At 39.6% G+C, this 25886-nt stretch overlaps 1 protein-coding gene across 2 annotated transcripts in view; it reads left to right on the top strand.

Annotated features, from left to right (window-relative positions):
- The window catches only part of iars1 (isoleucyl-tRNA synthetase 1), a 51343-nt gene extending 31815 nt beyond the window's left edge, over nt 1–19528 (top strand). Inside the window, exons 20-34 of one of the 2 annotated variants that reach the window (XM_020604945.1) lie at nt 409–529; nt 882–973; nt 1376–1453; nt 1998–2119; nt 4572–4674; nt 4941–5024; nt 7179–7353; nt 9264–9376; nt 11580–11675; nt 13958–14134; nt 14758–14878; nt 15063–15188; nt 15885–16031; nt 17371–17523; nt 18090–19528. In XM_020604945.1, the coding sequence (XP_020460601.1) occupies nt 409–529; nt 882–973; nt 1376–1453; nt 1998–2119; nt 4572–4674; nt 4941–5024; nt 7179–7353; nt 9264–9376; nt 11580–11675; nt 13958–14134; nt 14758–14878; nt 15063–15188; nt 15885–16031; nt 17371–17523; nt 18090–18172 (1791 nt within the window). In that variant the 3' untranslated portion in view covers nt 18173–19528. The remainder of the gene's footprint in view (nt 1–408; nt 530–881; nt 974–1375; nt 1454–1997; nt 2120–4571; nt 4675–4940; nt 5025–7178; nt 7354–9263; nt 9377–11579; nt 11676–13957; nt 14135–14757; nt 14879–15062; nt 15189–15884; nt 16032–17370; nt 17524–18089) is intronic. The other variant, XM_020604861.1, reaches the window with a different exon arrangement.
- The last annotated feature ends 6358 nt before the right edge of the window (nt 19529–25886 follow it).

Raw genomic sequence — 25886 nt, 5'->3', positions numbered from 1 at the left:
GCTTTCCTCCTGCTCCGTTTGTTGCTCCAGTCCACGCTGCTCAGTGAGCAGAGGACGAGGAAGCTGTTTCCTGCTCTGTTTCCCTCTGTTGCGGGCGGGCGCTGCAAGTACCGGTCCCATCCAAATGCAGTATAGTACCATTTTAAATGCCTCAGTACCGCGGTACCATACTAGTACCGGTATATCGTGCAACACTAGTGTCTGTACATGCTGATCCAAACTGCTGCTGTTTCAACTTTTGTTCTTTTTATGTGGGACAGGCTTCAGGTCCTACTTAAGCACATTTATGATTTTGTTTGTCCTTGTTCTGCTTAACAAATCAGATTGTCAGAGGAGTAACGTAATGGTAAAGCTTATGCATCTTTTCAGTTATATTTGTGTATGTGTGCTTGTATATTTATGTCTCAGGAGGATGACATTCATTTCCTATACAATGAGAACACGGCGAAGCAGAGCGAAAACATCATGGATAAATGGATTCAGTCCTTCACACAGTCCCTCATCCAGTTCTTTAAGGCTGAGATGGATGGTAGGACAAACTCTCTCAAAACACACACAAACACACACCACTGACCTTTCCTTCCAGATCCTCATGTGGTGTGGACAGTGGTTAAGAAAATAACAGTTTAACATCTTAAAATTCATCCTATCTAGCAAGATTTTCAAGTTGTTTCTGTAGTTGTTGTAAATGACCAGCTATGTTGTTTGTATGCATATGTGCCCTTTTCTGTAGTGGTTACATTTATTGTATGTATGTGGACTTTTGTTATGCTTACTTTTTATCTGCTGTGCCCAGATCTTTCTTCCAATAAAGATCTCAGTGAGATTTCCTGATTCACTAGAAGTGTATAAATGAACTGACACGTGTTTTCTTGTTGAAGCTTACCGCCTGTACACTGTTGTTCCTCGCCTGGTCAAGTTTGTGGACATGCTTACTAACTGGTACGTCCGGACCAACAGACGCCGTCTGAAGGTGAGGTTGCAGCTCTGAATTAGTGCTTGTTTAGTGCTAATGTTTTTATATATTGGCAATCCAAGGTACCGGCTTTAGACATTAGATGCATGACATTCCAGGAGTGACAAATCACAATTAGTAGTATCGGATGAGTAAAAATTGGTAGTCTTCATAGTTAATGTCCTGCATTTTTACAGGTTTATTTAACACATAAATTACTCTTGTGGTTAATGGCAACAGTGATTGCCAGTAAGCAGCTCATCATAGCCTCATCTTAGCCTCCATCTGTGGATATTTTATAGCAGCTGCTTTGTGGCCCTCCTAGTCAACCATTGGCTGACTATCGCTGATTGGTGATACACTGTTACCTTTCCACTGCTCCAGTGGGACAGAATGTATTGATGTTTGTGATCTTTGTAGGGAGAGAGTGGCACTGAGGACTGCCTGTGGGCGCTCGAAACCCTCTTGAGTGTTCTGTTCTCCATGTGCAGGCTGATGGTGAGTCATTCCTTTTCTGTGTGTGTGACTGACAGAGAAACAACATTGTATGGGGAAATGTTCGGTGGTGAGGTTTTGCTTTTTGTATGCAAGGCCCAAAGAAATGATGCTGGTATGGAAAAGGTGTGTGTGTGTGTGTGTGTGTGTGTGTGTGCGCGCGCGCTCTCGCATGGCTATGAATAGTGCATGAGCAGCAGGGGTTTTTATTTATAACACATTGAAGATGTTGGCATGTGAGGTGAGAGACGCTCTAAGAGCCAGTTAGACTACCCCAGATCAATACAGATCAGCTGTAGGCTGCAGATTAATTAGCCATGGTTGAAATGGAAGAGAATCACAGTAACCTCATTCTGTTATAACTCTGTCTGAACTTTTGCACCATTTTAAAAAAGCTACAGTAAAATGCATTTTTATGCTGGTTTCATAGCTGCTTCTGATTTTTAGACCTTTAGAAAGCTAGAAATGTAAATTGATCAGCATACACAGATACTAATAATCTTCTTTTTTTTCTTGTCTTCTTGTTTTTTTCTGTTGCTCCCCTCAGGCCCCTTTCACACCTTTCATTACAGAGATGATGTACCAAAATCTACGTCATCTCATTGACCCTGCCTCTGTCGAAGAAAAGAACACCAGTAGCATCCATTATCTCATGCTGCCCCATGTCAGGTGGGAAAATCCTTTTCAGTAAAGCTCATGTTTTAGGGATATAGACTTCATAGCCCCTTTCAGACATGCACTGGAGCCCTGAAATTATCTAGACATTACTTGGAGGGGTCATACGTGAGAAGGCAAATGTCTGAGTCAGTCATTTGACATTATGGCCTTTACCCTGCCAGCTCCCTAGTACAAAGTCCGTGTAACGTTTATGTGAGCCCATGTGAGAAAACAGTAGCGTATAGCCTGGAGTATTCACACCACGATACTGAGCATGTTGATGACACTCTATCATGTGTCTGGTGTGAAACAGGAAGCATCTGATGGTGAAGAAAAATGGTCATTTACAATGAAGAAAACCTTCAGGAACTTGTCATTATGAGTAGATGATCAAATCAAGGAGGGACAGGAGACTTGGTTTTTAACCAAATTAGAAACTGGCTACATTTGTCATGTCCTGCCTCCTGCGCACTGTACCCTGGACTATCTTCTGTTGTGTGCTACATGTGTGAAAGGGTAACTCTGGACAATGTCAGGGCTTGTTTTTGTGGACATTGTCAGGAGTTCATATGTGAAATGGCACATGTCAATAAAATTAAAGAGGGCATTTAATGGCAGGTCCAAAATTTAGGATCACTCAGTGAAAGTACTAAGCCCTGTTATGTCACCTCCATAAACCTGTTTGCTCCTACAAATGTAGACCCCACTCCCCATACTGCATTTCTTTAAATATTCTGGCTGGGAGGAGCCAGGCAGAAATTGAGGATGTACATACTCCTTAAACAGTTTCCTCCAGCAACATACCACCTTGTTTGGGGGGGGAAAAAAGCAACTGACACCTACTCTACTGCTGTTATTGCCACATAATGACCCTCCGGGCCCCTTTCTCCCGCGATATTCACTGTGAATCCATAGCTTAATCAGGCTCAGCCTGGGTGTGTGGCCTTACTGTACAAAGCATCTGAAGCTTGAAAGTTCACAATAGTTTCTAGATATGTGTCAGACTTCATAGTAGCTGTTCTCTTTGTGTCTTAACCATTCAGTCTCTTGATTCCTGCTCTTCTTCAGGTTCCTGTGTTAATTTTTTAAAAATCTAGTTTATAAATCACTCTTTTGTTGTAGTTATTAAATTCTCAAACTTTACAGATTAATCATTACTGTAAGTGTGAATTTAATGCATTGAGTGATTCTGTAGATTAAGAATAGCTTTTGTGTCATTTCTGAGCAGATTTTCTCAGTCTGCTAATGTGCCAGTGCAGTTCATTCCTGCATGATAAGTGCTGATGCATTCTCCATACTGATAAAATGTCTATTCCAGCAAACAACCAGTTTGTCTAATATGGAGAAATAACACCTTTCTTCAGTACACTGCTGTCTCCTCTTGATAATCAGCTTAACCCTTTTTGTATTTTTACTGTAAAGATGTTGGTGGCTGCTATAGAGTTATATACCAGTGTGCCTAGAAATACCAGCACAGGATTGAAAAGCACTTGTCTTGATTGTGAAGCCCTGCAAATGGATGATTCTCTCAAAATATGATCATTTCATCCCCTTCACTTCAATTGTTTTTGTTAAAAAAAAGTCCTGTGTAATTGATCAGTTTTGTAATGCCTTGGAGCAATTTCTAATTGCCCAAACCTAATTGCATCATATTTAACTAACACATACGTAATTAAATATGCATTTGATTTAGCATAAGGAAACTAGAACCTCCCCTGTCACTTAGCCAGTTCTCATGCTGCTGCTTTATTAGCTACTTGTCCTTTCTGCTGTCAAATAGGACTACTTCATTCTTCTCACAAAGGTCAGCCACCAATCAGCCAATAGGAACAGCTGTTCCTGAGTCAGCTTATTGAATGATTGGCTGGTCCTCATATCCTTTCCATTCTCATTTTACTCCAATGCCTTATGCTCATAGGGAGAAGCACACTGCACCCGTAAATGAACAAGCTTAAATTGCTGTTATTCATGATTATCAGTGGCTGTGCAGCTCTAATTTGAATTTAGAGGTGAAAGTCTCAGTATACCTTATTAGTGAAAGTTGCTGGTGGTTGTGAACTCTGTCTTATTTAGATGTGTGGCACTGACCTTGTCACATTCTCTTATTAATTTTCCTCAATAAAAAAACCCATTTGAATTTCCAATTTACCATTAACTAAAGATGATGAGACCTGAATTACTGCAAAAATGCAGTTACATTCACCGACTTTGCCCTGACATGGTACAGAATAATTATCCCAAGAAGACTTTTTTTTTGAAGAATGTTCTTATTAGAAGAAGGGCGTGGTCTTATGGCATCCTTGCTGTTAGCTTAAATTACCATTTGCCATCCAATTATATTTTAGTTTGAAACTTATAAGCTTTATTAATTCAAGTTCTTATCAGTGATGTGATGTGGTTGATATGGTAACGCTACTCATGATATGGTGATAAGATTTATTCTGCCTCTTTTTTTATTTTACAGGGAGAGTTTAATTGACAAGCGCATTGAGAACGCTGTCTCTCAGATGCAGTCTGTGATTGAGCTGGGCAGAGTGATCCGAGACAGGAAGACCCTGCCTGTCAAGGTAAATCATCAACTTTACACCATCCAGTGTAAAAGCTTTAATGAACTGAAACTATAGGAAATAAGCTCTAAAGTGACATTAGGGATTTTAAAGTTCGAAATATACAAAATCTATCAAAAAATATCAAATGCAGCATTAGTTTTTCTATACTGTTAAGTGGCTGGTTTTGTGATATAAATCAGCTAGGTCTAGTATGGTGTTAAGCCTATTTTTATACTTCTGATACTGGAGCTGGTGACCAACTGTAATGTCTTTATGTATTTCAGTACCCACTGAAGGAGGTGGTAGTAATTCACCAGGATGCAGAGGCTCTGAAAGATATCCAGTCCCTGCAGAAATACATCCTGGAAGTATGTCAGCTGTCTTTTCTATATACTCGATGGGTTTTTTTTTTTTATTTATGAAGAATACCCTTTGTTTATATTGTGTGATAATTGTTCATTTTGTGCAGTCTTGCTGTTGCCTTGTTGAAGACATTATTCATCCATGCTACAGAGTCACTTTGTCAGTGCTTTGTTTCAAAGCAAAAGGTGCATGTTTTTCTCATCTTTCTTATGAAATGCACCCCTGAAACATCAACTAATTCTACTGCTACTATAGGTCTATTTAACATTACTCCTCTAGAGGTTTTGTTGACACTCCAGAGCCACTATTGCATGTTGACTTGGCCGAGGGGATGAAGAGCAGAAAGAGTGCTTCTTTATATGCTGTTTGTATCTTAAGCTGTATTGAAATTTCTGTCTGGTTACTTTAGAAAGGAGGTGGTGCAGATGCCACGGAAAATTATTTCACATTTGATCTACTCCAGTTGCCACACACAGTGCAAATATGAGCGTTATGTCGTTTCCCCTCTGGTAAAATAAACATATCATTGTTACTGTTTATGTACTTTACAGTGACAGTACTGTGCATCATTATAGTTCATCATTTTAATTTTTCTAGCCCCTTTCACACATGCAGCTTGCAGAAGTACTGGTACAGGCTTTTTCCTAATCACACATCGTCTGGATTTATTGTATAAAAAAATATTCTGTTGACGACTGTCCGCTGACATTTTTAAGTATATCATATAATGTTTTTTCATCATATGCCTATTTATTGAAAGGTGCAGTCTGATGACAAAATTGTTCATTTAGGTGTAATTCAAGAGACCAGGAAAAATTCATAATGAGATATTAGACAGACTAAATGTCATAGCATCTACACGCAGGGAGCCATTAAACTAACACTATCCTTTTGTCTTCGAGTTTGATTTTTCAATAAGAAAGATCAAAAAGTCATTGCTGACTCAGATATTCCCTCCACTGTTTAAAGTAGGAATATTCTCCCGTTTAACGGGAATGTTCTCTCTTTCCGGAAATCTTACTATATTGCAAGCTTAGAAATTATTTGTGACATAGATGAAAAACTAATTCCACTTCTTGTTCCCACATGACACTGACCAGGAATATTAACAGAACATTTATGGATAAGGTTCAAATGGGAAAAGGTCAAAGGTCTTCTGTTACTTTTGTTGGATCCTGTGAGAATTATCTTTGTTTGTGGAACTCCTCCTCTCTCACTGTTTGATTTCTGCTGGGGAAAGCATTTAACTTTGCTGACTCTTGAGCTTCCTTCCAGTAAACACGGTTTATTTGATCAAAGCCGAAAGCAGTTAAGGTCCTGCAGTCCAAGGAAGAACCATCAGGCTCTTTCACAATGTGTGTGGTTGGATTTGAGCAGAACAGGTAGACTAGATTAGATTAGATTTCATGCTTGCACCATTACTTTTACTTTGCATCCTTTAATGCTTTTTTGTATTACTATTTAACTACTAACCCTTTATAATAAATATATTTCTTTAACCGCTACTTTAATGTGCACCGATTCGGCACTGAGTGAATTCAACAATGATTCATTAATGTCTGTCATCGCAAGACCACCACATTTTTTTAAACCGATGTGATGAGTTGACTTTGATGAGTAAAATATTGACTTTTTGCCTACAACAAGGCAGAAAAATGGACTGTTTATGACAAGTGGTTTATTGGAGGCTTACTGACTGATTGGTTTCATGGCCGACTTCCTCTTTGAGTGAATTGCATTTTTCCATCGGAAGTCCTTGAATGGTTAATGAATAATTCATTTGACTGCTACAAGGTGTAACAAAGCATTTAGCTTAAGATGGATGTAGGGCCTATACTGTATGTAGGCTCTGTGCAGTATATGCTTTTGAAGTTTTTATTTATGAAGGCAGTCACTTCACTTAAGCTGTTCACTGTTGTCAGGAGAGCTATTATTACCTGTTGTTTGGCATCTAACAGTTTAACTCCACAAGATGAAAACACAGTCTGTTTGAATTCAAATGCCAGAAAATAAAAAGTTTTATAGTTTAACTTTGCTCATGTTACATTAGTTTCATTTTCACTGTTTGGCAATTTAACAGTTGATACAGTAAACTGAAAGACTGTGACTTTGCCTTTTCTAAGACATATTTGTCTATTTTTTTTTTCTTTATCCTGCAGGAGCTTAATGTGCGACAGTTAACACTGTCAACAGACAAAGACAAGTATGGTATCCGTCTACGAGCCGAGCCAGACCACATGGTTCTGGGCAAGAGACTGAAGGGGGCTTTCAAAGCCATCACTGCTTCTATCAAGGAGCTCACCAGCGAACAGCTAGAGGCTTTCCAGAAGACAGGTTTGGCTTTGTGTGCAAAACAGGGCTAGAATTTATGAACCCAAATCTTCAAATCACACTCACAGTCAGTGTTTAATGTTGTCTTTGTGCACAGTATTTACTCAGTAGTTGCATGGTGTATCAAAATAATGCTTTGACCAATAAGTAAACTGAGTCCCTGCAATGGAACCTGATAGAAATGGCCAGTTTATCCTCAGAATTAAAACCCTATCCCTTCAGAAAATATAATCAGAGCTTGAGTGTGGTTCAGACTAGTGTAAGGTATGAGAGCCCCAGAGTCTCTGGGGAAGGAAACCATGGAGGTCAGCTCAGCTGTGGGAACTTAACATTTCCAGTCTCTGGGTTGTTTGAAGTCAAGCCAGTTGGAAGGAGAAAAGGGCGAATGAGCAATGAAAGGAAAGAAATAGATGTGGTAGAGGACGGTGGAAAAATGATGGTGTGCAGCAGCACGAAGCATTAGGTAATTAAATTAAGACCAAAGAGAAGATGTGATATTTGAGTTTACAGATGTACAGTTAACATGCTAGAGTATATAATACAGCTCCTATCTTTGTGGAAATTTATGGAAAAATTTAACATCTGGCAACTGATAGTGATCAGTCAGTCACTGGAGGTGTCACTGCTGTTTGTGAAGCAATTTTAGTGACTGAAAAGCCAACAGCTCACATTTAGTAGAGATCTGCTTTGTGAACAGTTTCTCACCACAGAATCCACAACTCTAAAAGCTTTGTTTCAACGCAGGCTAGAAGGGTGTCAATTTGGCTAAAAATCTGGTTGTGAGTTCAAGGCCTCTGATTGTATTCCTCATTGTTTGTTACCTGTAAAGAGATTAAATGAGGTGGAAATGAGCAGCAAAGCAGGGAGGGACACAGGAAATCAAAGCGTGGAAATCTAGGATTAGAGGGGGTCCAAGTGACTGTTTCACCCAGCCTTGGGGTGTAGAAGTGAAGAGGAGAGAACATGGTCCGAGTTTTTCGTCTGGACACAGATGTGGGTAATTGCTTCCATTGGCAAAAGGGAGATAAGGCCTGGCTAGATTGGGTTTGCTGTATTGTTTAAAAACTGGCCAGGAAGACTGCAGTGAAAGGAATCGTAAAATTTCACCAGTCCAGACCCCAGCTAATTCAAAACAAATTCTGCATGCAAGTTAAGAGAGCACTTTTTTGGTATGACTAGGTGTAACTGAAACCTTTTCTATAGTCTTTCTCAGGAGATAAACCCTGCCTTATGAACAATAATTTCACAAAATCAGTTGGCAGTTTATTCAAATTGAATCAGTTTGGTGCTAAATTATTTTTTTGTACAGCTGACAGTTTATACTCTGTGTTGTCCCTATGTAGCAAAACTAAACCATTTGGTCAGACACACATTTGTGAAAAACAAATAACTATTTGACACAAGTGTGTAATTGAATTGTTTCATTAGTAGTTTACTCAAATGTTGCTATTAGAAGAAAATGTAATCTCTTCCAAACAGTTTCCTAATTGTACTCTATATCATTCAGCATCCAGCTGACTTTGCACCAGAACCTTTTCTAATAATTTGGCTGTATACATTATACGTCCTTCTGCATAATTTGGTTCAGTGTGACTGTTAGCACAAATATCACAACCCAAAAGAAAAATGACAGCATTTGTGGACATAAAAAGAGGTTTTAGTGTATACCAAGCATAGTTTGAATGTTTTTCTTTCCCCCTGGTGTGTTTATATAGGCTGTATAATTTATGGTCCTTCAGAACTGTGGGCTGATGGTGCTGAAACACAGTGGGGCTCCATGGTGTTGAATTGTGTATGAACAGCACATTTATTATATTAAAGACACTCTGGTTTTCTGTAAATTGATGTGTTATTGTATGCTACCATATAATGATGTATATTTTGGTTATTAATGTCTTATTGTTTGTTTTAAGGATCCATCATGGTGGACGGCCATGAGCTTCACGAGGAGGACCTGAGGCTGATGTACACGTTCAACCAGAGCTCCGGCTCAGCTGCACAGTATGAAGCGCACTCTGATGCACAGGTACGCTTGCAATTTAAACACACTTTTGTTCCCATTAGATATAATAACTAAGCATGAAATTCAACACTATGATGGACAGTGCCCTCTTGAGCCACTTAAGAATCAGAATCACTTGTGTTTTATTGGAAGGATTTTACATTTCTGCTCTAAGAAAATGAATATCAAAAATATTTTGTTCAAACACTTGAGCTAATTGTAAACTCTACAAAGTTTAGAAATACGTGTAATAAAGCCAGATTCAGTTTTACGGCCCAAAATTTTACAAAAATGGGAAGTCTGCTATTTAATAAGAAATTCTGTTTCTAAAATGCATTACACAATTAACTACCACCTTAGACCTTTAGAGACTATATAACACCCCTCTTATTAAAGCCATAGTTCAACATTTTGTAAAGGTGTTACTGCAAATTAGATCAAACTGATTCTTTTCTCAGATCAATATTGGAAATATTAAGCTACTGCCAGCAGCCAGTTAGCTTAGCTTAGCACAAAGGCTAGAAATGGGGAAACAGCTACCCTGGCACTGACCAAAGGTAACAAAATCTGCCAACCAGCACCTCTGAAGCTTACTATCAACATATTGCATCATGTTTAATCTGTACAAAAACTGAATTTATGAAAATGGCATGTTGTGGTTTTACAGGAGGTTTATGTGCCAGATTAGATCTTGGCCTGGAGCAGCAGCTTCCTGCAGCCTTGTAGTAACTGTGAGGTTGCCAGCCAACCAGCAGAGACTTAAGGGAGTTACCTCGGCCAGCCAAGAAATAATCCAGTCTTTATGTTAAGCTAAGATAATAATCTTCTAGCTGTAGTTTCATATTTAGACTGCAGATATGAGGGTGCTATTGTTCTTCTCATCTAACTCTCAGCAGGGACCAACAATCATGCAATTCCAAGATCTGGAGCTATGTAACCTGGTAGCAGTAACTTCCTTTGCTTTGTTTTAATGAAGAGAGATATATATATATTCTATTTTATTAGTAATCAGTAATCAGTTCTAAATTAAAATTCTAAACTTGCTGTGTCATGATTATGGATTGTGTCTCACATCGTTTTAATGTTTTTAACTGGTGAATAAAAAAACCTTTGAGGTTATTTATATTCTGCATAGTTGCTATTCTGTCACACTTATACATTCTCTGATAAACATCGCTCACAGTTTAACACACATGTTAAAGTATAGAAGAATTTGTACAGAAGTACACAAATGCTCTCCTCTACTACCCCCTCTCTCTTTACTACTGCATTACCTATTGTTGTGTAGACAGAGCTACAGAGTGTAACTGGATTTTGAAAGAAAAAAGCTACTTTGCTGCAGCTCATGCACCAAGATGCTATCTACAGTAAATGAATTTGTTTCTTTACTCTGAGTGTGATGCATGAAATCATTTCACAGCTAAGTGGAAACCAGCATGTATGCTTTTCCCATAGGCCCTCTCTAATCAGTGCTCCTCCAACCATATACATACCACATGGCTGCACCTTAATGCCAGTGTAGTGAGCTGGATTTTTAATTCTCTGTGTTGCCTTTGCTCACTCGCACCGACTCTCCAGTTCCCATCTGCCTGGCTCTCTGTTCTCTCTTGTTATATTGTGTTTATCGGCATTTGTGAACTTTTCTGTCACCCTGTCAGTTCCTTCCCTCTTCCATGGTGAAGTGTTTAGGACTGGCAGTAGCTCAGTCCTGCACAGCCTGAAACTCATTTTACTTCAGTAACTTACACAGACTACAATTCTGTCATTATTACTACTTGGTTGGTAGTTTTTTTTTCAGGTTTCACATTAAAATGTTTGAGCAATTGTAATCTTTATATATGAATGTATATTTGTACTCAAATACAGGACAAATCATTTCACCCAGATATGCCTACTTTATTGTAAAACCCAGTTTTAAATACATTGATAAAAAATTATTTGAAGTGTAATTGGTGTTTATATTTAATACATTTCATATTTAGACATTTATAACCTTCACTGGCTCAAAATCCACCTACCTATTTTGACTAAATCATGTTGCCAGTGTATGCATGCATAAACAACTTTATTTTTTAACTATGAAGCCCTGTAGGGCCACACACTCATGGATGTACACACACTGAGGGATATATATGATGTAGTCTGTGGAAACATCTGAACAATTCAGTGATAGTTGTTGTGATTAGTTTAATGTTAGTCTCCTCTCTCTGGCTCTATTGTCCTTTAGGTCCTGGTGCTGCTGGATGTCACCCCAGACCAGTCCATGGTGGATGAAGGCGTTGCCAGAGAGGTCATCAACCGCATTCAGAAACTGCGCAAGAAGGTGGGGCAGTTATTTCAGGAGCATAAGCTCTGGAAACAAGAGTGACACTTAACATACTGCTGCCTAATTTTGTAGCCCAGTGGCTAATTAATAGAATCTGACATAGCTGAAACATTTTGCCAGTGCATGTAATTGGGGCTGTGCCAGGGTGATCAACACATACCACTGAGGCAGGTTGAGGAGTTGGTATACAAAATATCATCCAAGGCTGCTTTAAATTACACAAAATCCTGAAAAAGGAGGAAGAAAAGTTGGAACCAATGTTAGCTTTGTGGTGTTTTCAAGTCTGATGACAATCTGCATATCCCCCAGAAAATACATGTAGAATACAAAATGCACAAGAATATACTGTATCTCCAGCAGACACTGCTTAAAGGTTTTGATGAAGTTCCTCATTTGGCATCTTGTCAACAATGCTACTTTGGTTGCTAGTTTTCGTGAACCTGCCACACACACTGCATTAATGTATTTAGATCAAAATAGCACATCCGATGGTCAATTAATCAGTTAGTTGAACAACAACATTAATCAGCAACCATTTCAATGTATTGTTTGAGTAATTTGTTAAGCAGAATTCCCAAACAGCCTTTGAAAAGCTGGAAATGTAATGGGAATGGGAAACGTTGCATGGTGGGGGATACATTTTTCAATATGTGTCAAAAAATAACAGGGAAGTGAAGGAGGTTGGAAAATAAAATGAGCCATTGAAAGTTAAATGGAGGAAAATAGGTTTTAATTAATTTTATTAGCTCATTGGTATGAAAGGAAAAGTGGTTTTGCACTCCATTTTAATGATTTAATTATTTATTGATATATGCAGTGATATTTTTGACTTGTTGGGTAGCCTTTCAGTATATTTGGTCATATCTGGGGCTCCATACCTCTGATTTGATCTGGGAAATTGTGATAGTTGTTTTTCATTCTTTTCATTTGTTATTTTTAAACAGTAAATTGATTAATTGAAAAGCAATAAAGTAACTGATAATGACACAGTTAGATGCAGCCCTATGATGCAGAAAATTTTCTCTATTTCCCTCCTTTTCATCACCCCTCATCTTCCCCCTTTCCTCTTAAAGTCTCATACTAATTTTGTCAGGGGAGTTTGGAAATCTTTCCACTGCAGCGTCACAGTTAGACGTTGCTCCATCATAAGGCAGGCTTAATGGAAGCTTAATTACAGTCTGGCCCCTTTCAGATCCTAATGTTGGAGCTTTGAAGTGGTCTGGGGAGTAAAGACGGATTAGCCAACAGCCCCTTGTTTTCACAAGCAACAAACAGTTTTTTTTCCATCTCCCTATAGCAGTGGTGTGCACTGGCTCTGGCCCAGGCTAAATTCCTCCAGTTATTTCAAACTGAGATCTGTTAGGAATTTTCCACCCTGGGGATGGGAATTAATTTTTAACAATTCTTTGACATAGTTAGTAGTAATTTATAGGTATGCATGCACGTCTGTATCATTGTGTACTTGGATATTTGTGTGTGAGCATTTGCAGGGTTGAGAAACAGGGGTCAGCATTTCCTTTTTTGTTGGACTGCTCACAATCTGGAGCTCGTTGTAGTTCCATCAGACATGTTTACACATACACGCTGTATGAGCCCCTTCAGGGTAGGGTTAGCTTCTTGACTTGGCAGGAAAAGCCTATAAACCTTCCTCCGTTGATTGGCCGCTATTTTGTATCTAGCTAACTTTATTCCTCTGCCCTTGAGCCACTTACTGCAATGGGGGGGTGTTTGCAAGTGTGTGGTTACCTTTAAGTCAATATATGTCTGCGCACACATGTGCAAGGCTGCACTGCAGATTACGTTGAGATCAATGTGTTTGAATGTGTCAAGGTTGGAGGAAACTGGCAGCACAGTGCCAAAATAGAGTAAAGGATCCCCCCTTGTTCCTTCCTGCCTTTATTTGATCCTATACTGTCTGCTTATTGCTTTTTATTCCCATCCTTCCTTTTTCCTTTCAGGTTTATTTTTTTTATAAAAGAAGAAAAAAAAGCTTTGAAGAGAATTACTTGTCATTGAACTGTGATTATTTGAATACTTGGCAGATAAGTTTTCTAAGCCAAATATTAGATTGTTGTACATTATTGTTTAAAGAACTGTTTCAGCAGTACTTTGAGCATATTTACTCACTAAGGGCTTGTCATGTATGGTGTCTTTGATCCTTTTGATACCATAGAAACATGTGTTGATTACAAAGACAGGCACCCAGTCCTTGTTTCTAAAAATATTGCTTGTGGTGTTTACATAAAACATGCTCCCTACCTCTCAATGTCTTGCCTTAGGGCCATTTGGTGCCATCAGATGAGATAACTGTGTACTACTACTGCCAGCCAGAGGGGGGGTACTTGGACTCTGTGATCCAGGCTCACACTGACTTTATCCTGTCAACCACCAAGGCTCCACTTCTGCCCTTCCCTGTCCCCAAGGCCACCAGTATCATCATAGAGGAAAAGACACAGGTATGAAAAGATACCTCAGGGCAAGCAGGATTATGGTAACATACATTCTCTCTTCACTGCATTGTGGTGTTGTATTTTTCATTATGCTTCTTTTCATTGGCTCTTTTAAAGTGCCTTAGATTTTGTGTCACCTACGTATCTACTTTATATTTAATTCATATTGTGTAGCATTCGTGTGGACGGCAAAGTAAGAATTTCATTGTACAGGGAAACGCGTTTCCTCACTGTGCATATGACAGTAAACACTTGACTTGACTATTATAGGCAGCTTGTTGTGCCCCACAGCATTTTAACATTGGGACCTGCTGAGAACACCTGGAAGCCATAGAAAAATATTGTATTTCACATATTTTATGGGTTGTGGGTGGTCATTTATTGTGTAAATCTGTAGCAGTTGGGGCTTGCTTTAGATTGCTACATAATGCCAAGAATATATGTGTTTTTATGATCATTTGATGATGGGATTTCAAAGTTTTCGTTCTCAGCGACACCCCCATCATCTCTTCAGCCGGCTATGTTTTTGTGCAATAACATTTTCTGGTTAAAGGGCACTAGAATAAAATGTTGATGTGTGTCTTTCGCTCTCTGGTTCCCTCTTTCATGCTTTTTTTCCTTTGTTGCAGCTGAAGGGCTCCGACTTGGAGTTAACCATAGTAAAGGGAGCTTCGGCTCCTCAGGCTCCTCTCAGTGGACCAGCTTGCTCCTACGTGAACCTCAGGGTGAAGGTCAACAAGAAAGAACAAGGTAGCACATGGGGAGCTTCATCTTTTGATAAATGTTACTCTTTATTTTGTTATTAAAGGTTAGTTCAAAGTCTTGCAAGGCCTTATATGGATAGAATAAGTTAAGTCACTTTGTCTTACCTGTGATTCACACTATGTACTGTTTTGCTGTAGTAGTAATCCTGTCTGACTTGTTTCTTGTCCAGAGGGGGTGGTGCTGTTGGAGAACCCTAAAGGAGATAATAGACTAGACATGGACAAACTGAAGAAAGTGTGCAGCAGCATCTTTGAAACAAATAACACACAGCTGAGGTTCTTTAATGGCGAGACTGGTAAGAATGACTGTGGCCCCTCAGAAAGACAAAAACCCAGCTCTCTTATCTAATTTGTAAGACCATGCTATTACAGAAGCATCTGCTACCATTACTTGCTGCTGTTTCATGTAAAATCATAAGCACTCATATTTTACTGGTTGAATTATTGTAGTTAGTTAAATTCCATCAAAGATATTTGGTAAAATTAATTACAATGTTTATTTTACTGTGTGTGTGTATAACTGCACTACTAGCTACTGTACCTTAACTGAAAAAATACCATTAGCTAAACACACTAAGCATCTGTCATTTCAGCTAGCCAGTTAGCTACAGTTAACTTGTCACACAACTGCACCAGCCCGTACATGTAATGTTAATCATCCATTTACTGGTGTCACATCATTGTATAAACTCTTGAACAGTGGCTTAAGCATTACAGCCAGTAGGCTAACCCTAATAAAGCTAGCTAATACTACTTCTGTGTTCATTTTTAGCCTGGTTGTTTTTGACATAAAATATGTCTTTTTGCATTTTTACCAGCTGATTGGAAGTTAAGGACAAATATAAGTTATATGCAGGATTTCTCTAATTAGCATATAGTTAATGATGTACTCGGCTGACTTGTCAGAGGAGTTTGTAGTTTTAGGGGACCCCATATTAACCCAAATGAAATGAGCAACCTCTTCTGTGTACGTCTTTGTGTTTTCATGACAGAGCTGGTGAGCCAAACGGAGCTTCAGCCTCTGAGTGGTAAAACTTTGTCAGTGACTTCAGGCTCTTCCTCCCCTGGACACGTCCCCACCACTGATGCTCTTCTGTGTCCTTACGTGAACCTGCTACTTTGCAACGCACAACCAGCTGGTGAGATAAGTCAGTCCTCCTCACTGTTTAAAGATTAGGCTGACATTATTTTATTTTATTATATCAAAGTTTTGTCTGTGTAGTCAATGCTTTATTTAACTTGATGCATATAACATAGCTACAACAGATCTGATCTGGCCCTTTCTGACATGCTATTCACAATCTGACACATAATAAAAGTTCCCAAAGTAGGTAGCAGTAGGTGCCAGAACTAACTTTAATCATAGAGCATCATCTCCAAGTCTTTTCAGTGATTCTACCCTTCACAAAATGATTGTCTTTTTCTAGACAGGGCTATCTGTAAAATGCTCACTGTTGTTGGTTTATGGTGTTCTTTCAAAATTAGCCAGTGATGGAAAGACAATTGGAGTCTTCTACTGAAGTATAAGAGGCACTAACATTCAGTTGCTATAATTATTCATCCTGGCTCTTGGGGGGGGTGGATCTCCATCATGCGAGTTCACTGTTAGTGATGAGGGACTAAACATAGCAAACAATATGCTGCAAAACTTCCAGACTTCACTGGGGAACTTAGAACTTTAGTCCAAGAAATCTTTCAACATTTTACTGCAACTAATAAAATGCATCTATACACAAAGCAGGGCAGTGTTGGCTACAGTTCATCACTTTTCCTTTGGTTATGTTAGAAGTGTGTTTAGTTAGAGTGCTGCTTGTCAGGAACGTTAGCACTGCAGCTACAGTGGTGCTCTCTGCTGTCAGACACTTCGCTCCCAGCCTGCGATAACTGAGCCTCAGATAGAGACAACAACTTCACATTACAGTGTTCATCAACACAAGTGCCACAGTTGGCATAGAAAGCCACGCTGCAGCTTATTTCTTCTTTAGATGTCAAGGAGGTGCATTAGTTTTATGATGTGCAGCTCTTAAGGGAGGTCAACAGATGCATGTGTAGCTCCATCTCATTAAAACGGTATGAGGCACCATCTAACTGCAAGTAAGTACTACAGTACTGCAGTAAATTAAAACTGCTGTACATTTTCTGCTAGTCAGCACTGCACATTCTCATCTTTTACACTGCTGGTTAATATATGGTATATCTAAATCAATTACATTATTAATGGCAAATCACTTCATCTAACCCTGTACACCTTGCCTCTCCACCTCTGTATTTATCATGAGATCAGCTAGGCCCTCTCTCTTGTCCTCTGACTTGTTTTCATCCTGTCTGTCTCCTCTGTTTTCCCATGGCTCTAGGTTTGATCACAAACTTTCCCAGGACTTGTGAATAAGGCTAAATAAAGAGCCAATCATTTCTTCATTTGTAGAGGCAGTAAAGTCTGTCTGGTTCACTTCTCTGAAATGCTCGTCTCTCCTCTAGAGTGCCAGACAGGAGAAGTGGGCACCCTCCTGCTAGTGAATCCAGTGGGCCAGAATGGGCTTGACTACTCGGGTCTCCTGTCTGAAGCTGCCAAGGTTTTCGGCCTCCGCAGTAGGCGGCTCAAACTCTACCTGGACCAGGACCTCACCCAGGGTAAGATGAAATGAGTGTAAAAAAAATCTGAGCTGATAGACTGTGGGGGAACATTCAGATTGATGGCTTTTACTGTTAGCATCTTCATGCAACTGATAAATTCTTAATAATTCTTAGTAATTGAAGCTGTTAAAGCTACTCTGTTTTTTCAGCCTCTAGAGGGTCTAGTGAAACTCCTAACCACTCTTTGCCCCTCCCATCACTTCCTGTTTCCTAGCGACTATGTAAACTACAGATGCCATCATACATTTCAGTTTCTTAGTAACTTGCATCATGGGTCACATCTAAAATTAATTAAATGCAGAATGCTGTCATCTCATCCATGGGCATATTTCATTTGGATGTAATAAAAACTGTGCACTGCTGGTGGAAAATTTACAGCATTTTCTTCCATGACACATAGTAATTTCTTGGGTTCTCTTAGATAGAATAACCAACTTGAAGTTAGGGATTTAGATCTTTATTGTTGGATTTGTTCAGTTTTTTTGTTTACCGTGATCTTTTGTGATTGCGTAAAATCAGTCAGGCATATCATGTAACTCTTTGTTTCCATTTTTTTTTTCCAGAGCTGCCAACTGATTCAACAGTAAAATCTCTAGACACCAGAACTCTGTTTGTGAGAGTTCTTCCAACAACTGCTGAAGCATAAATCCAGAAAAGTTGTCCTAGGATCTTACTATCAACATTTTCTCAGATTTACCACAGGTTCCATTGGTTGACTTTTTTTTTTTTTAAACCTCTAACATCCCATAGCACCACCCACTGATGTACAGTGGATTTATCACAACTTAATGTGTTTGTTTCAGACAAAATTAAACTGAAGGTAACTTGAGATTTCAGTGTGTTAAATATCATTCCGAAATGTGATAGTAACTCTGATCCATCATCATATTTAGCCAAGACTCACTGTTCTCCTCCCTGATGCAGTTTCTTTCTCTCATACTGTATTTAATTTGTCATCATTTCTAAGTCACGGTTTTATAAAAAGCACCATTTGTTATCAGGCTGTATTTATTCTGGACAGAAAAGGGATTGGCATTATTCTATAGAAAGTGAAAGCATTTCATGAACATGAGGCTTGTTTGTACCCACTGGATAGATGTGTCAGGTGGCGGGACATAGAATCTGGGATTTGTCCTGGAAAACTGGGAAAACCAGACATCAGACTACCCAGAAAGAAAAGCCAAAGGTTTGTTTAACTCAGATTTAAAGATTTGTGTTAGTCAGTATATTTTATTGGAAATGACTCATCCAGGTAACTGTCTAGCTGTCAGTAACGCCAGTGAATGTTTTTTCTTTATTATGCTAATGGGAAAATTTGTGCAAGCTACTTCTCTTCAAGCCTTATTTGAGCTGAGCTTAGTCCAGAGTAATTATTGCTGCTATTGCTCTTAATTGGGAAACCAATTTGGCCTATTGTGCTTTCATACACTTTTGAATTTAACAGATAAACCTCTTCTGTTCACTGGGAGTCCTTTGACAGTTGAAAAGGCATTTAAAAGCTGGAATGGATTTTCAGGCTGTTGTACCGTAGGGATAAAAGGATTCTGTAATAAAAGTAATATAGATATTGCTCTATTTTAAGTGACACATGGAATAAAACAAAGGTAACTAGAAAAATCAACTTTTATTTTTCAGTGTCCCCACAATCCCTTACCTCCTCTGCCAATTCTCACAGGTCTTCGTACATTGTTGTACATCTCTGACAATATATGAATGTTGTTCAGAGAATGATGATGAAACAAAAAAAAGTGAAATAAAGAAAATTAAGTAGAGATAGAAAAAGAAACCAGTTAGTTATAAAAGGTTGGCATTTCTGAATGAATTTCACAGAGCTTCCTACCACCTCATACCTGATCAGGTTTTAGAAAAACTTGACATTCTTAAACCACTGACAAATGTTTGGGTTCCAGCTGGATTACCTGACTGACATAGAAGAGTGCCTTACTATTAAAGATGGATAAAATGTCTGGAAGTGAATGTGTTCCAGTCCTCAGGGACACTAAATACTTCATACAAAAGACATGCAGTTCTTAATTTTATTATTAAATATTTGGAGTTTCAAAATGCACTGCAATCATTTCAAAAAGTGTATAACATTTAGCTTGAATAAAACAATTTAAGTTGCATGAAGAAGCATGGCATTTATCACATCCATCTTACACCTCTAAAGCTAGGTTTGTGTACAGTATGCTCTTGAACTGTATGAGTGCAAGTTGGGCACAAGAAGCGTATGTATGGGTCCTATTGAGAGGCCCTTTCCACCCCTGATCAGTAAAGCCAACGCCTAACTCATGCTCACATGCAGCCCTTGTTTTCCCTCATTAGATCTTGGCAATCTGCAACTTCTGTTTCCACCCATCCATGCTTAGAGAGCGTGGAGGGATGTTTTGAAAAGGCGGGTAGCAATGCCAGATGTGAAAGTAATGGAATAGGTAGGGTGGTGGTAGGCGAGATTCAGTGCATAACTTTAGAGGTATGAAAGACACCATCTTTATCTACTGTAGATCTTCAAAGCACTTTTAAGTCTTGGTGCCACTGCAGAAAAGTAACATCTGTAATTGAATGAGAAAGTAGATGTTTTTTCAGCGGTCTTGGAGGAAGCTTGCAAAGAAGATTGATAGTGCTCTCACCTGACTACAGTAGTAATCTTGCACTGGGTCATTCTGCAAGCTCCATTTGTTATTGTAAGGATGATTCAGTCCAAGGTTTTTAATTTTAGCAGCCAGTCTGAAGGAAGCATGAAACGAGCTTAAAAAAAAAAAAGCCAGTAAGACCTTTGACTGTAGAATATGGGGGGCTTTCTAGTTCTGTTGGAGTCTTTGACAAAGAATGTTAATTAGGTTGCTACAGCAGATGCTCATTATTGAACATTACATTATTCCCTAATAACATGAGTGACCTTGAGGTCTTGTTTGACTGCTGAGGATTAGTTTTTAGTGGACTTAGCTTCTCTGTAAAACACAATACTATTAATTTTATACTATTAGTGTTCAAAAACACAGAAGTACCAGAAAAAGTGCCAGCTTTGTCTAGCGAATCAGTGCCTTCACAGTGAGAATGTACAGTACTCAAATCCCTCACTCAAGTTACCACTATTAATAAAAACAAGCGGTCTATTGAAAAATGTGAGTAGCAGTACTTGACACCTGTGTATTCCACCATCTCTGTAATCAGTGTTGGTGGGATGACTATCTTCCCTCTTCCTGGGTGGAGCAGCATGCCGTTTCACTGGTTAAATATTAAGCACACAGCTCTCTCTCATCCTCCTTGTTCCCATCTGCTCCTGCTGCTCCATTTGGGCCTCTGTAGACACTGGTCCTGGAAAGAGAGGTCAGTGACCCATCTGCTTATAGACACAAATGCATTATGCAAGTGAACATGGCTCCTGTCATCTGTAAGCCTCATTGCTTCAGTGATGGTCAGCAACAAACAAATGTTATGTCAGAATAAAAGCGGGTGTATGCAACAACATGTACACCAGTAGTTTTACCGGTATGTTTATAAGCGACTTGTGGAGAGGAAATAAATCAGCTGGTGGACTCGAACCGCCGACCTCACTTACCCACTGCATTCGGCTTTTGTCAGCCCACTCTTGACAATACGAGAGCAGTGTAAAGGAAAAATCTAAATCTGCCAGTAAATGAGCTTTTACCAACCTGCATGTTACCCACTGCAGAATGACGGCTGCAAATAAAACCTCAGACAATTTGAGCACATGGGTGAGAGGATGGGGGAAAGGTAGGCTTCTTGTTTTGGCTGAAGGTTCATACCCATGAGTGGAATTCACTAGTCACCCAGTGCCTTGCAAGTATAGTGAACTAAGGTAGGCTGTCATAAACAGAATGTTATGTAGTTCAAAACGAGTGGAATAAGAGAATACCTTCAGGTTATACAGCATTTAATAGATCTTCAATAAGGCTGTCTTTAAAATCGAGAGGTTTAGCTTTAAGCTACTTGGAACTGCAAGTAATTTATGGAGAGACCAATATCAAGCTGTGTTTGGTAATCAAATGATAGTTTTATTTGCCGTTTCTAATATTCCTTTCTCAAATATTAGTTTTGCTGTTATTTGTCACTGGTGATACTGACAAATGAAATAAGACAAAAAGATTATTCAGAAGTGATTAAATTAAAACGATAAGGAAAGTAGTTAAAGATCATGATCAAAGATTTTTATTGTCAGTTCACTATATGTGCAGGACATACAGCAAATCGAAAATTCTCTCACCTATGCCATACCATTTAGGAAACTAAAAAATAGAATAGAAAGAGTAAGAAAACTAAGTCAAACTGATTAGAATAAAACTAAACGGCACAACCTAATAGATTATGACTCAACCCATGTACTATCAGTGACAGTAGTGCAAATAATAAGCAGCGTGAAAGCTCAAGGCCAACTTGGAAACCTTGCGCTTTTAGTTGTAAGGTTCGCAAAGTGATGCGGATGTCCAGGACAGCTCACTTTAGCAGTTGTTTGTCCACAAAATAACCGACTTTATGCCAAATGCAAATCCTTCTTTAATTATTTAGACTTCCTCATCCGCGTGCATATAGCCTATTCCAGAAGCTGTACGCCAAAAGGAACTGCGGAGCGCAACGTGGATAAACGGGTTCGGGACGCGGGACGTGCGTCGTGCCTGACTGAGGAGCACCTGACCCCCACTACAGCTAGAATTCCCTTATCTCCTCCTGATCCTCTATATGCGGCATCTATCTTAATCCTGATGCGCCTGCTCCCCTTCCTCCTGGGTCATCAGAAACAGGTATGGCATGCATCCGATTTAGAAAATATCACCCACATATCCAGTGAGTGGGTTGAAGGTGAGAGAGTCCTTTTTTGCGTTCCTTTTTAGCTTGTCCATGTCGTGGTTGTAAAGTAACTGCTGGCAGATGAAGAGTCAGCGATAATGAGAGATGCCCTGGCATCCTGGGTGAGATGCGTCGGTCTGTGGTTGCCACAGAGACGCGCATTCTGCCGCAGGTATGCAGTGGAACAGAGGGTAGATGCAGCCAATTAGTTAATCAAATTCCCTTCTGTATTTGTGAACGTTTGCTGCATCCGTCCACGTCTAATGCATTTTGAAGACACGATTGCTGATATAATATGGCGACCTACTTTCATTGGGGGCGGGTCAACAGTTTGTGCATATGTTTTACCATTACGTTTGAGACAGTTAAACATTTTATAGTTTAACTTGCTGCTGTCTTAAAGGCATTTCCAGGGTGCCCAGAAAGTCATCTCTGGCTGGGTTAAAAGTATTCCATCTGTTGCATGATAAAGTGTTGTGTCTGTTACATAACCAACACCCTTTTCCTTGGAGCTGTATTTTAGTTTGCAGAACATGAGCAACAATTTAGACTGGTATGTGCTTTGTTGTTGATGAAGGGAGGACTTGCTGCAGGACTGTTGGACTCCATTAGTTGTATCCTCATGTACGTAATAAACTGCCAACTGAGTATATTCATGCTTTTTCCCAATATTTTATAATTGTAATACATGACAGGCACAAACACTGGGCTGAATTCAAAGTAGCTCACCTGAAGATGGACTTGCTGAGACGTTGGCGGTTTAGGTGCCTGTTTTTATATATGATCAAGAGGACATGTTGGAGGCTAAATGTCACGTTAACAAATTTCCACTACACCACCTTGGGAAAAAGTCCAAGGGACCTTTTAAACACTAGTAGAGCAGCTAATAAATTCCACACTTAGTAAAGGTTTTAATCACAATTCAGGATTTAAAAGTATCACCAGTTAAATGACATGCCAATATTAAAAGCCCCATGTCCCAGGGTGGTGGGCAACAGGTCTACATCTAAAAGGAAAACCCACCAACCACCACTTGTGCTGGTGCAACTTCACTGCAAGCCAGAAAAACTACAGATTACTGCAAATCAGATGTACAAAAATCCACCACATGCAGGTGCAGGGAGCGAATAGCCCAAAACTCCTACTCCATTCGGTCCCACCTTACTGCCACACCTACTATATCTACAAAGGTAGTTAGATAAAATTAACGCAAACAAGTTGTTTGCCTTTAAATAATGTAGTTAACACTACAAAGCTCACACATTCAAAAAGGGCTGTATAACACCACATAAAAACAAGGGTAAAACAGCATTAGGTCTCCTAGAATAATAAATGTTCATCACGATGGTCCACAGCGATGGTCCACGGAAAGAAACTGTCCCTGTGCCTGGTTGTCTTGGCACAGTGACCTTTAGCACCGTCCAGAGGGGAGGAGTTCAAACAGATTGTGTCCAGGGTGTGAGGGGTCTGCAGAAATCTTCTCTGCCCTCCTTTTGACCCTTGAGGTGTACAGGTCCTTCATGGAGGGCAGACTCACACCATTGACCTTTTCTGCAGTCCTGACTGTTCGCTGAAGTTTGTTGTCCTGTTTGGTTGCTGAGCCAAACCAGACCGTGATGGAAGTGCAGAGAACGGACTTGATGATTCCTCTGTAGAATTGTATCAGCAGGTTGAACTTCCTGAACCTGAGCTGGCACAGGAAGTACATCCTTTGCTGTGCCTTTGTGGTGATGGGGCTGATGTTGGTCACCCAAGTACAGGGAGATTGTGGAGACCAGAAACTTGAAGGGCTCCATTGTTGTTACAGTGCCATCGTCTCGGATGAGACCAATGACCGTTGTATCATCAGCAAACTTAAGGAGCTTGACAGAGGGGTCCTTCGAGATGCAGTCGTTGGTGTAGAGTGAAAACAGCAGAGGGGAGAGCACACATCCCTGGGGGGCACCTGTACTTATTGTCCGGTTGCTGGATGTGGTTTTCTCCAGCCTCACCTGCTGCTTCCTGTCTGTCGGAAAGCGTGTAATCCAATGACAGGTGGGGGCAGGCACAGTGAGCTGGGTCAGTTTGGAGTGGAGGATATCCGGGATGATGGTGTTGAATGCCGACCTGGAGTCCACAAAGAGGGCCCGTGCATACGTCCCTGGGGAGTCGAGGTGTTGCAGGATGTAATGCAGTGCCATGTTCACTGCATTGTCCACTGACCTGTTTGTAAATCTGAGAAAAAAAAAAACATGTTTAGGCTCCACAAGCGCACACACAGAGAAAAGAATTGATTACTTAATAGTATTATGAATTCTAGTCATTTGGGACTGTTAATTACTGCTGCGGATTCAGTGTTCCTTCTGTCATTTGCATATCATGGCAGAGTGTTAGAATAATTTAACCATGACCAACTCTCACTGCAACAATCAGCAACACAATTGCAGGCCTTATGGTCCTCACAGAATCGTTGGACAGATGGATGGAAAATCAGTCGCTGATTATGTCTTTTCTTTCTGTTCTCTCTTCCCTCCTTCCTCCTCTCCATCTCACTCAGTAGCATGTTGAATGTTGTCCATGGTGTAATCTTACAATAACAAATGGAACTGTTGTTTTGATTTTCCAGATGTGGCAATTAAATACTTATTAGGGCTATTTCATATCGGTTTCAAAACATTTTTAAAGTTTGATTTTAAATTAGTATGGTGTGCACATATCAATTTCCTTTTTAAAGAGGTATCTTTATAGCTCTGGATAGGCATATTACTGGAAGTTGTTTACACTGCGGTAGCGTCTGTCTCTTATTCATTATAAATTTATGTTTGCGTATATTGTGTGGCTAGGATTTTCTTACATGCATTCAGACACACAGTGTTCACTAGATGAGTGCAGCAATTCTCCAGTGAAGGGCACATTTTTTTCATTAACACTCTTAACTGAACAAGTATTATGTGTTTGTTTTACCATTTTGATGTCAGCACTAAAGCCTCTGAAACATTTGGCTGTTGAACTGCTGTTATGCTAATAGCCATCTAGAAGGAGTTATAGCCTTCCATGCCAGCAGTGCCCTTCAGATACTAGAAGGGTGTTTAGTTGTGCCAATGATATTTTTTTCACATTTATATTACCCAATTCAGCTGTGCCACTGTTTACCTAGTTATGCAAGGAATGTTATATTAAGCCATACTGTGTCAACTTGCCTGATTTGATTCTTGGCAAAGGTGGACTTTCAGCACTTGCAGCTGAACCATTTAGACTGCAGGGTAAACCACACATTGGAGGACTTGCAGTGGGCTGGTGTTGGGTATTGGCAGCAAAGCTTTTGCTCAACAAAGCCCCCGGTGAGACTGAAGGAAGTTGTAGCATTTCATTTTGAGGAATTACACATTCCAAAATGTAAGTGACAAACTGGTACTGTTGTTAACTTATAAAAGAATATACTGTAAGTTGCTATTGTATACAATACCATCTTACTATTGTATGTTTCTGTGTATATTTTATACATGCATTGTTTTTATGATTTTTCCTCTTTCATACTCCTGCCTCCTAGGCTTAAAATTCCTGACACTTAT

The sequence above is a fragment of the Monopterus albus genome, unplaced genomic scaffold, assembly GCF_001952655.1.
Source record: "Monopterus albus unplaced genomic scaffold, M_albus_1.0 scaffold1.1, whole genome shotgun sequence".
NCBI classification, from domain to species: Eukaryota; Metazoa; Chordata; class Actinopteri; order Synbranchiformes; family Synbranchidae; genus Monopterus; species Monopterus albus.
Note: the sequence above shows the minus strand (reverse complement) of the source record. Positions and strands in the feature narration are given on the sequence as shown.